General features: G+C 40.0%; 1 protein-coding gene across 2 annotated transcripts in view; it reads right to left on the bottom strand.

Annotated features, from left to right (window-relative positions):
- NBEA (neurobeachin) overlaps window positions 1–13,201 on the bottom strand; it is an 835,554-nt gene that overhangs the window by 599,942 nt on the left and 222,411 nt on the right. For both annotated transcript variants that reach the window (XM_038414552.2, XM_038414563.2), the window contains exon 7: window positions 10,503–10,622. In XM_038414552.2, coding sequence (XP_038270480.1) covers window positions 10,503–10,622 — 120 coding nt within the window. The remainder of the gene's footprint in view (window positions 1–10,502; window positions 10,623–13,201) is intronic.

The raw sequence follows: 13,201 nt of genomic DNA, 5'->3' as shown, positions 1-13,201 counted from the left end.
ATCACTCTCACAGATCTTGGGAGACAGGCCAGTCCTTGCTTACAGACAGCCCCCCAATCTGAAGCAAATACTCACCAGCAACCACACACCACACACCACACAACAGAACCACTAACCCAGGAACCTATCCTTGCAACAAAGCCTGTTGCCAACTCTGTCCACATATCTATTTAGGGGACACCATCATAGGGCCTAATCACATCAGCCACACTATCAGAGGCTCGTTCACCTGCGCATCTACCAATGTGATATATGCCATCATGTGGCAGCAATGCCCCTTTGCCATGTACATTGGCCAAACTGGACAGTCTCTACGTAAAAGAATGAATGGACACAAATCAGACGTCAAGAATTATAACATTCAAAAACCAGTTGGAGAACACTTCAATCTCTCTGGTCACTCGATTACAGACCTAAGAGTGGCTATCCTTCAACAAAAGAGCTTCAAAAAGAGACTCCAATGAGAGACTGCTGAATTGGAATTAATTTGCAAACTGGATACAATTAACTTAGGCTTGAATAGAGACTGGGAATGGATGAGTCATTACACAAAGTAGAACTATTTCCCCATGTTATTTCTCCCCACCACCCCCCACCGTTCCTCAGATGTTCTTGTTAACTGCTGGAAATAGCCTACCTTGCTTGTCACCATGAAAGGTTTTCCTCCTTTCCCCCCCCTGCTGCTGGTGATGGCTTATCTTAAGTGATCACTCTCCTTACAGTGTGTATGATAAACCCATTGTTTCATGATCTCTGTGTGTGTATATATCAATCTCCCCTCTGTTTTTTCCACCAAATGCATCCGATGAAGTGAGCTGTAGCTCACGAAAGCTTATGCTCTAATAAATTTGTTAGTCCCTAAGGTGCCACAAGTACTCCTTTTCTTTCTAGTGGACATAGTGTACTTAGATTTTCAGAAAGCCTTTGACAAGTCAGAAAAGGCTCTTCAGCAAAGTAACCTGCCATGGGTTAAAAGGGAAGGTCCTCTGATGGTTCAGTAACTGATTAAAAGATAGGAAATAAAGGGTAAATAAATGGCCAGTTCTCAGAATGGAGAGAAGTAAATAGTGGTGTCCCCCAGGGGTCTGAACAGGAACCAGTACTATGCAACATATTCATAAAAGATCTGGAAAAAAGGGTAAACAATGAGGCAGCAAAATTTGCATATGATACAAAATTACACAAAAAGAACAGGAGTACTTGTGGAACCTTAGAGACTAAAATTTATTAGGAGCATAAGTTTTCATGAGCTACAGCCTACTTCATCAGATGCATAGAATGCAACATATAGTAAGAAGATAGATAGATATATAGATACACACACACAGAACAAGGAAATTGCCATACGAACTGTAAGAGGCCAATTAAGATGAGCTATTATCAGCAGGAAAATAAACTTTTGTAGTGATCATCAAGATGGCCCATTTAGATAGTCTGAGGGTGCTGAATGGGCAGTCCAGGTGCAGCGCAGGTGATGGGGGGACGGGGCTGGCAGGCTGCCTACCTGGCTCTGTGCCTCCTCGGAAATGGCGACATCCCCCTCTTTCAGCTCCTATGTGGTGGCATGGCCAGACAGCTCTGCGCACTGCCTCCACCCCTTTCACCAGCTCCGCAGCTCCCATTTGCTGGGAACCACAGCCAATGGGAGCTGCACGCAGAGGCAAGGAGCTGGGGGACATGTTGATGTTTCCGGAGAGCCTCCCGAGGTAAGCACCGCCCAGAGCCCTCACCTTCTCTTGTGCCCCAACCCCCAGCCTGTGGAACTCCTTGCCATAGGATGTTGTGAAGGCCAAGACTATAACAGGGTTCAAAAAAGAACTAGGTAAGTTCATGGAGGATAGGTCCATCAAGTAACCATTGGCTATTACAAGTAACCATTTCCAGCGTTTTTCTGGTGTTTACTGGATGAACACCAATTTCTTCTAAAAAAAATCACTTCACTGCTGTTTTATCAGAGCTAATTGATTAAAATAAAAAATCAGAAGCCTTGTATACATTGTACAGCATCTAAGACGATGGAGCCACAACCTGACTGTGCCCTTTAGGTGATACAACAATATAAACAATATCATTTAATAACAGGGTGGATAAAATAATTATTTTTTAAATTAAAAAGTTATTTTATTTACACTATTTTTATTTAAATCAAATAAGTTTATTTTTAAAAAATAAACCTGTTTAAAATTCAATATAAAAATAGGATAACATATGGCAAAGTATAAATTTACTATATATTCTATAGATTAGAAGAGACCACAAGGGTCATCTAGTCTAACCCCTGCCAAACACAGGATTTGTTGTGTCTAAACCATCCACAACAATCTCCTTTTGAAAACCTCCAACCTCCCCAGGCAGTCTGCTCCATTGTCCTACTGTTCTTACTGTTAGGAAGTTTTTCCTGAGAATTAATCTAAATCAGTTATGCTGTAGTTTAAACCCATTGCTTCTTGCCTTGCCCTCTGCAGCAAAAGAGAACAACTGTTCTCTTTTTTATGACAGCCTTTCAAGTATTTGAAAGCTGCCGTTATGCCCCCTCAATCTCCTCTTTTCCAAACTAAACATACCCAGTTCCTTCAGCCTTTGCTCGTATAGCTTGCATTCCATCCCTTTGATCATCTTTGTTGCTCGCCTCTGGATCATTTCCAGTTTCTTCACATCCCTTCTATACATTGGTGACCAAAATTGGACACAATACACTGGATGAGGCCTAACTAGTGCCAAGTACAGCAGTACTGTGACCTCCCATTACTTGCATGCTATGCCTCTCGTTAATGCAACCTAAAATTGCCTTTGCTTTTTTTTTTTTTTTTTTTTTTTTTTTTTTTTTGGCAACAGCATCACATTGCTGACTCCCATGTTGAAGCTGTGATCTGCCACAACTCCCAGATCCTTCTCAGCAGTGCAAACCAGTTATACCCCATTCTATATTTGGGCATTTGGTTTTTGTTCCCAAAGTGTAGGACCCTACATTTGTCTTTGTTGAATTTCATTTTGTGGCTATAGCCCAGTTCTCCAGTTTATCAGGATCCCTCTGAATTTTAGCTCCATCCTCCAAAGTGTTGGCAACCCTCCCCCCGCAGCTTTGTGTCATCTGCAAATTTGATCAGTATGCTCTCTATTCTTACATGTAGATCGTTAAAGATGTCGAAGAACACTGGATCCAGAACAGATCCTCACTTGAGACCTCCTTCCATTAATAGTTACTCTGTTTGTGGCTGTTTAACCAATTATGTATCCACTTGGTAGTTGGCTAAACCTGCACTTCCCCAGTTTACTTATTAGAATGACATGAGAGATTGTGTCAAAGCCTTGCTGAAGTCCAATATATTATGTCCACTGCATTCCCCCTATCCACCAAATCAGTTACCCTATCAAAGGAGGAAAATCAAGCTGTTTTGGCATGATTTGTTCATGGGTAAATCCATGCTGGTTGCTAGTGTTTAGCCCTTCACCCTCCAGGTATTTGCAAAATAAATGTTTTATACATTGTTCTAGTAGCTTCCCTGGTATCGAAGTCAGGCTGTCCAGTCTATACTTCCTGGGCTCCTCCTTTTCCCCCTTTTAAAGATGGGGACTATTTTAGCCCTTCTCCAGTCTTCCAGGACCTCTCCTTAAGTCACATCAACTACAGCCACTGCAGTCCACACTATGTTCGGTCAGTGGTACATGTCCTCACCAGGAGTGCTTGCAGCAACAGCCCTCAGCCCTATGCAGCAAGAGATGATGTAAGCAATGCAGTGTCTACACAGACAATGCGTTGACCTAATTACATTGGCTTAAGCACTACACCTCTCATGGGGCTGGAGTTATGATGTCAGAATTGTGGGCGACTTACATCGACGGGAGGGATATTTTAGTGTAGATGCTTACAGAGTTAGGTCAATGTAAACTGCCTTATGTCCACCTAACTCTGTAGTGTAGACCAGGCTTAAGTCCACAGCAGACTACTGCTGCATAGATTCATACCCCAGCTTGCCATGAACTAAAATTGGTATAGAGAAACCCAGAGGCAACACATCTCGAAGAACATCAATTACTATAAGGTAAATAACCTCTTTTTCTTCATTGAGTGTTTATCTAGGAATTCCACTCTTAGAGACTGAAAAGCAGTTTACAGATGGAGGTGTGTATTGAAGTCTTACATAAAGACAGATCTAAGTACTAATCTACCAAAGGCTTTATCTATTCAAGTTGCCTGTCCAATTACATAATGTTTTCTGAAAGTATGAACAGAAGCTCATGTCGCTGCCTTACTCATTTCTAAAATGGTGGTAGTATTAAAGGAAGTTACAGAAGCAACTTGGGCTCCTGTACAATGGGCCTTAATTACTAATGGGGGATCCTGATCTGCAAGCATAAAACACAATTTAATGTCTTAAAATTCAATTTGAAAGCTTCTGAGAATAAATCTGTTTACCTTTAACTCTTGGCATATGCCATAATAAATTTGGAAGTTCAATTTAGATAAAAGGCTAAAACTCTAGATTTAGTTCAATTTAGATAAAAGGCTAAAACTCTAGATATATCTAAAGAATGCAGCATCCTTTTCATTCTACAGGCATGAGGTTTTGGGCAAAATATTGTCATAGCTTCCTCCTGATTTGAAGGGTTAATGGTAACAACTTATCTCTGGTTGATTATATACCTTTTCAAGAGACTGCAGCAGCTCTGGAAATACCACTTGAGGTGATTTCTAACAAATATCATAAGCTTTTAGATATTGTATATTCTTTTGCTCATGACAGGGTAGCCATACACTAAATGACTAGTTATGAGAACCAGTGCACACTTTAACTCCAACCCCACCAATTATTGCAGTTACATCAAAGAAAGCTGATAGGACATATCAAATTCCCAGTGAGAACTTTGAAACATTTTATAACCATCGATTGCCCACCTCTTTGGTGGTTATTGCTGCTCTACAGCATACAAAGCTGCGCCTTATAAAATGACTCCCAAGAACAAGGAGCCTGTGGGTACGTCTCTAAAGCAATTAAAAATCTATGGCTGGCCCATGCCAGCTGACTTGGGCTTGTGGGGTGTAGATGCTTGGGCTGGTGCCTGGGCTCTGGGACCCCACCCCCTTTACAGAATGCCAGAGCCTGGTCTCCAGCTCAAGCCTGAACATCTGCATTGCAACTGACTAGCCCCTTAGCCTGAGTCCCACAAGCCTGACTCATCTTGGGGCAGTCTAATTGCGGTGTAGACAATCTTCTGGGTAGAAAGAGGTATTCCTTGGCTGTACTCCAAACAAGCATTTCTTACTATCACGCTTTTCTATCTAGATATGATTGTCTGTTGGCAAAAACTGTTGGCATTTTTGGATAAAGTACCTCAGGAATCTCAACAAGAAATGCACAATGTTGTTAATGAAGGACTTTTAGTCTCCAGAATTGCTTTACAAACAGCTACAGATGCAGCTGACACAGCTACTTGTTCAGTTGCATTGGTGATAGTCATGACAAGAGCTTCATGACTTCAGTCCTCTGGCTTTCCACTTGATGTTCAGAATACAGTGGAAGAATTACCCTTTGAAGGAACAAATTTATTCAGTCCCAAGGCTGCTGATTCATTGCACATTCAAGAGCTGCCTAAAAGATCCTTTTTTAAAAGATCCTTGGAATTTATACTTCACAAATCAGAAAGAGACCATACAGAGAGCCTAATTACCAGTGACTATGATGCTTCACAGAGGTACTCAAGATTGTGAGGAACCTCGTTATCTCCCACCTTTAGCATCAGGAAGCCTTGTCTGTGCCTGCTGTAGGTCAGCTCCTCAACTCCATTGGCTATGGACAACACAAGCACTCCCCTCTAGGCCTAAAGGGTCCCACGGTCACGCTACAGATTAATAATTTGCACACCCCATTACCAGTACCTAACAATGTTAAACTTATCTCAAAATACTAATTAAAACTAAAATACTAACAAAAAATTAATCTAAAGCTAACTGACTAAAACAACAAATATTTACAACAGACTAAACTAATGAGTTTAAAATAAAGATAATGGACTGCTAAAATGTTCTGCCTGTAGCCTAAGGCTGCATTAGAAGGAACTGAGTAGCAGTTGGTCTGCACCACCCTTTTATTCCCCCAGGGGATCAGCTGTGGGGCAGGCATTCCATGAGCATCTAAGGATGGACAGGGGACAGCTAGCAGGAAAAGTTTCTGATTTCTGGCAACAGGAGGCACACAGTACCATGAGTGAAGGGCATGTAGACTACCACTTGAAGAAGTGCTATTTTAATTAAGCTAAGTATTCTATTTACAGAGTTAGAAGGAAAATAATGTTCTTTTTAAAACAAATTAAAAGGTTTTCCTCTTTCCCCATTCCTTTTGAATGTTCACTTCCCATTTATTACCCTGCTCAAAAAGCTGACGCCAAATAAGGAAGGAGGGGTTTATTAGCTTGTGTTTAAATGAAGGAGTCTAATTGGTTTCTAACTATGTCAAGTTCCTCCAAAATTAACTTATTATTAAAATTAACTCAATTAACTTGTCTCCTTTTCTCAATGGCTTTGGTTATTGCTGGGACTTTTTTTTTTTTAAATACAAAGCATACAAAGCAATATTTCCTCTTGTGTGCATTCTATAATTCTATAAAAACTACGTTTAGCATAACTTGAGAATCACCACTTAGTAAAAGCTGTGGCACTATATTTACCTTCTAATCAAAGGGATAGAGTTTGATTGAGTCATACAATTAGAGATACACAGCCAGATTTAATAATAGAAAAGAGAAATATGACTATTCTGGAAAACAGATTTGATGAAAAGACCCCATACCTTTGGATTCTGTACCATTCAATCAGTAACATGTCCTGAAATCTATGCAGATGAAGTAAGAGAACTGTTAATACATTTGCCAAGAAGAGCTATATAGAATTGAACATCTTGAGCAAGAAAATCTTTGCATATATTTAAAAAAAATTAGCTCCACTGGGAAATATATTCTAGAAATCTTATGTTCTGTGTATCTTTTCATCCATAAACAATTATCTATGTAAGTCTGAGGTCTGAGGCCCCCTGCAGCACCATGCACAGGTTTCAGGGGGTCCTCCAAGTATGATCAGCATTAGACTTGCTGGGGTCCAGGGCAGAAAGCAAAGCCCCACCACGCAGGACTGCAGCCTGGGGCTCCAAATCTCACCACCATGGGATAAAGCTTACTACCCCTTAATGCTGTGCCATGGGTTTTATATGCTGAACAACAGTTGTTGTGGCACAGCTGGGCTGTGGAGTTTCTATAGCATGCTGCCAGGGCCTCAAAGAGAAAGGTTGAGAACCACAGATTTAAGGTGGCAAGTACTGCCTGCCATTTAGAAAGAGGATTCTTTTATGCGGCTAGGAAGCTTCTACCATTGCTCCCATGCTGATTAAGAAGCATGTTCTCTCAAAGTGGGTGATGAGAAGGATCTTTGCAGGAAAAAAAGACAGCAAAGGTGGATTTCTCAAAGTTCAAAACCCTTCTCAAAATCTGCTGGAGATGAAGGTAGTTTAAGGTATTTATATCTGAATCCTTCCTGCATTGTCAGACATCACTTATGCCAGAGCTTGAACAAGGCTCTTGCATCCCTGGAGGAGCAAGTGGGCCAGGTGGTGGGGTATGAAAGGAGCCACTGTGCCAGACAGAGGGGTGCGGGAAAGTGGAAGTGGTGGCATAGGGGAAAGAAGTTGAAGAGGCGACATTGAGACTGTTGCATTGTGTGTTGCATTGTGAGCCGTACAAAGTACCATCCTGAGCTCCACATTATGCTACATACTGCCCCACAAAAATACTTCCTGCCCTACTTGTTGTGTAGCTCTGGTGCAATTAATATTTTTTAAAAAGAAATACTGAGGATTAATGGTCATTTTTGCCATTAGTTTTCATAGCTGAAAGGTTATCAGCAGATACTGAGGCACAAAACCTTGAGAAACTCAAAATAATTGTCCACTATCAAAATGGCCACTGCCTCCAATAGTTCCCAAGGAAAGCAAACTCACTGTCAGAGAAGCTAGTACCTTATGATGTGAGGAGGTGAAGAGGAGCTCTGTGAGAAGATATGTATGGAAGCAAGATCCATCTTTGCTAAGGGCAGCCTTTTCTCAGTCCCACTGAGAACAATATGAGATGGTCTTAAATTTGAAAGAGGGCATTCTTCATGGAATCCTCTGTAGTAGAATACTATTCCTCAGCCTCTGCTAAAGCAAATTCCTTCAATTATGAAGAACAGCAGTAAACAATTACTAGTGATCTTAATAATGTCTTCAAATGTAGCCTATTCACAAGATTTCAATGAATTAACAAAGGCTACATCTACTATATGAGCTAGGGGTATGATTCCCCAGTTTGTGTAGGCATACTTGCACTTGCTTGATGAGAGCTGGAGTCAGTATAAACAACAGCATGGCTGAGGTAGCACTGGGAGCAGCAAAGGAGGCATGGCTGAGCCATGACGAACACATACCCACTGGTTTCAGGTGGGTTTGTACTCCGCAGAGCTCAGCCATGACTCCACTGTTACTACCTGTGCTACTGTGGCTACACTTCTGTTTATACTCATGCAAGCTCTCATCAAGCAAGCACAAGCATGTGTACACAAACAGGGGAATATTATCCTTTGATTGCCAAATAGGTTGTGTCTTACACTACAATCAATCAGGCCAAACAGGCAAATAAATGACAAGCACAGGGATGGATTTAAATGGCAGGCCTCAAACTTTATTAATTTACCACCACATGGGAGGGGTCACTATATGCCCATCCCCACTCTCACATACCTGGCATTTAACTGGGTTCAGAGTGGGGTTATCAGATCCCAACACAAATCAAGAACTTGGAATAGACCTTCCATGAGAAGTTGGAGGAGGGGGAAGAGAGTATCAAGGCAGGAACTGCAGATCACAAATATTTCAGGTACCCCCTTTTCCTAGAGGAACACTGTCCACCTACAAAATTCCATCTTTCATTTACCCCTGGGAGCTGGCCCTTTTAGTTTTTGTCCATACTGAACACCAGCCACAAATTGCAATGAGCTAAACAGTCTTACCTTTTCTAATCATAAACTATCAAGCCTATTTCCTTTCAACCCAACCGGGCCTCCATGACTTTGTGAGGAAGGCAAAAAATATCAGCAGAACTGGATCAATTTGGCCCAATGGACCAAGCAGGCAGTGAGTCAGACTGCAGCTTCCTAAAGAACACAGCTCTTGTTCTACAACTAAGGGGAATGAGGAAGGGACTGCAGAAAACTGCAAGAGGCCTTTGAAAACCCCATGATGAGTTTAAATAGATCAGGATGAGGTGAAGGGGAGCATGAGAGCCAAACAACCCAGCCAATAGGAGGTGAAGGACATCAGGAGGAGAAGGGGCCTGGTTGCTGCTTCACCCAGCATTCACACTCACTTCCACTTCACTTCCAGATGCTGTGTCTCATTGCTGCAGTCCATTCAACCACAACTCCCATTGAGATGGGGATGAAACATGTTGCTATACTATTTAAAGGAGTACATGTTGCTATACTATTTTAAAATTGATCTTAACTCAAAACAATTAACAGATTTATTTATGGATTCTCATTTATTTCATTCAAGAACCAAAGAGTAGTGCTGTAATTTTGTGGCGAATATGTTGCATTTTACATACACAATAAAAAGGTTGAATCCCTGCTTTAACATAAAAAACTCAACATGCTTAACTGTGGTGCCACAATGGGCACTTAATTAACATCATGCCAACTAATAGGAGTCATGAAAGACAATCTTCTTATTAAGAAACAGAATTCAAACTAAAGAGGCCTGAGTTCCTGGACCTGCCACACACATTATAATGTGACTAAAGGCATGAAATTTCATTTCTCTTTGCCTCTGTTTTCCACCTCTCAAATGGGGATATTTAATCTTTAAAATTGATTTAAAACAGTTCAATCTGGACTGAACTCAGGACAAGAACTCTAGATAGACAACAAAAGTGAACTAATTTTTATTATGAGACGTGTGTGGTAACTTGGCTGAATGAGACAACTTTTTTTTGTTACTCAGATATAATGTTTAGATTGAATTTTAGCTATTTCAGGAAAAAAAACTATATTATAAAATTAATGTCCCACAGGTAAAAAAAAGATAATTACCAATCAATTGTGTTATCCAGGGTCTGTATATATCATCATACATTAAAATATTTTCTATAATCTGAAAATACTTAGTCTGAATTTCATATTAATATCTCTTCAAAATAGACTCAACATAAGATATTATATGGTAATAAAGATAAGAAATAAATTAACCCTTTAGAGATGATGTTCCCTTAAAATATATAACTAAAAAAGGAATAACTTGAGTATAACCCAATTCTTGATTTTTTTAATTAAAAAAAAATTAAGAAAATAAACATGCCTGATATTTATACAATCCTATTTTTTTAACCAAATAGGAATGTACAAATGAATTATGGTTCTATGCATGCACTTAAGAGGATATAAAACAGTCACTAAAAAGAAGGAAAGAAAAATCTCTTACATCGTTTGTGTTAACATGCCAAGCCATATCACCGTAGGATACCAGTTGACCATTAACGTAACACCGAATTTCACTGTTTCTCCAACGATTGTAGATGTGCACAATGCTGATCATGTACCACTAAAAATAATTGAAAATATATTAATGTTATACAGCATTATTATTAAATGCTAACAATCAACATATCACGTTTGACTCCAATCCTGTAAAGTAATGTAGGATTAGGAATCCTTGCATCCCCAAAGAGTCATTTTAAAACAGTAAGACTTCACATGGGCTTAAGTGGCTGCCCACTTGGATCTCTTTGCAGAATCAAGTCCAAAAATTGTACATATAATCAAAGTAGAGGAAATGATTTTTTGAAAGTACAATTTAACTAACTTTTGTTCTGCACACAAAACATGAACAAGGAGGTTCAGATAAAGAAAATTAAGTGTTAAGCTTAGCTATAATATCCTTTTATTTTATAAGATCTGCATGTCTAAAGACCATTTAATAATAAAGCATATCATGTGGAATATTGCATTAAAACATATTCTGTTTGAATTGGCCCCACCTAGCCAGCCATTCCGATTACTCTGTGTGACTACCTTGTTCTCAGAATTACTAACCACATGGCCAATATGTGTGTAGTAGTCCACTAATTTTTTTTTTTTTTTTTTTTTATCAGTAGTGATTTTATCTTCCAGATCACTGAAGAAAATATTGAATAGCACTGCGACTAGAACCAATCTCTGTGTAACATTACTGGAAACAGCCCACCATTCAATGATAATTATCCATTGACAATTATTTTTTTATATCTGTCAACCTAAAGGAGGAGCAACTACAGAAGTCTCTGAAACAGGTTACTCAGCAACTCATACCTGAGAGTCCATGTAAACAAGTTTTAGTATACACATATCTAAAAATCCTCTAAATCGGTCCTTCAGAATAAAAATAAAACTAGACATCTGGAACAGAATTTAAACTTCAGCTCTTCACTTTGTAATTCATCTCCTAGTAAACTTTTTGTTTGCTTATTTGTTTTAACAATGCAGACACAGATAACAGCCAATTGGTTAGAGTTGGCCTGTCTTGAAAGTAACACTCCATGTTTTGGGAAGTATTGCACGTCTTTTCCAGATTGACCTGGATTAAGAATGTATTCACTAATAAGTAAGCATTGACTAGAAGAGAGATCAAGCAGTTCTGATACCAAGGTCAATCCATACTGAAGTAGTAGTAGTTTTTTGTAACATATTGCTTATTTTGCAAACATTGGCTTTAACTTCACCTACAAATGATTCAGCACTAGCTGTGAAGGAAGCAGTTTTGTACCCTTCATCAGCTAACTTTATACACGGTATTAGTACCAGGATTCTGGTGTTTCAGGGACAAATGTTCCACTACTGTATTACGTGATCCCATCTTACTCAGAACAATATTTCGTATTTCTATCAAGTGCCATTGATTGAGCTTACAGGTGTTAACTATCAAGATAACTTGTCTTCTCTGATAGCTCTTGTTCAGTGATAATCCTCCTCCTTTACTTTTATGAGTAAAATGTTATGCTACAGGAACGTTTAAATACTGTATCCCTTAGATCCACATGAAAATAAGTTTCAGAGTAGCAGCCGTGTTAGTCTGTATTGTCAAAAAGAAAAGGAGTACTTGTGGCACCTTACAGACTAACACATTTATTTAAGCATAAGCTTTCACGAGCTACAGCTCACTTCATCCAATGAAGTGAGCTGTAGCTCACGAAAGCTTATACTCAAATAAATTTGTTAGTCTAAGGGGCCACAAGTACTCCTCTTCTTTTTATGAAAATAAGTAGGTCCCTACCAAATTTGTAGTCCACTTTAATCAATTTCATGGCCAGAGTGCTTTAAAATTGGTCAATTTTATGTTTTCAGATATTTACATCTGAAATGTCAGTGTTGTAACCGCGGGAGTGCAGACCCAAAAGGGGATCAGGATCACAAAGCTAATATAGGGGGGTTGCAGGATTACCACCCTTCACATCTGTGCTGCCTTCAGAGTCGCAGAGCGTCCTGAAACTGGGAGAGATGCCCAGGGATGAAGGTGGGTCTGACCTCCCCCATGCCACTGGGAGCTTTCAGAGCTGGTAGCAGTCACAGAGCTTCCTGCAGCTAGTGGAGGTACCTGAAGGTGGGTCTGATCTTCCCCCCAAGAGCAGCCATACAGGAGAAGAGGAAGTCCCTTCCCTCCCCAGCCTGGTGGATAGCAGCTGGAGCCCGGTGAACCATAGGAGCTCCTGGCTCAGACAAGCTCCTCCCCGATTCCTCCAATATCTAGATTTCACAGGGGAGGAGGTCTGATTTTTCAGTCTGAGACATATTTTTCATGACCGTGAATTTGGTAGGGCCCTAAAAATAAGATGTGTATCCCATGAGGTTTAGCCTGGTTAGCAAAAGGCTTCAGAATGAATAAAAGATTGTCAAGGGCAGAATAACTATTATTGGTATAAAGAAAAGGAATACTTGTGGCACCTTAGAGACTAACAAATTTATTAGAACATAAGCTTTCGTGAGCTACAGCTCACTTCATCGGATACAGACTAACAGGGCTGCTACTCTGAAACCTATTATTGGTATAGTAGAACCTCAGAGTTAGACACCTCAGGAATGGAGGTTGTCCGTAACTCCGAACAAGACATTACAGATTTCAGCCATTGGGGAGAGAGGACCAGGGAT

This window comes from Dermochelys coriacea, chromosome 1 (genome assembly GCF_009764565.3).
Source record: "Dermochelys coriacea isolate rDerCor1 chromosome 1, rDerCor1.pri.v4, whole genome shotgun sequence".
In the NCBI taxonomy this organism is placed as follows: domain Eukaryota; kingdom Metazoa; phylum Chordata; order Testudines; family Dermochelyidae; genus Dermochelys; species Dermochelys coriacea.
This window is presented reverse-complemented; position numbering and strand designations above follow the sequence as displayed.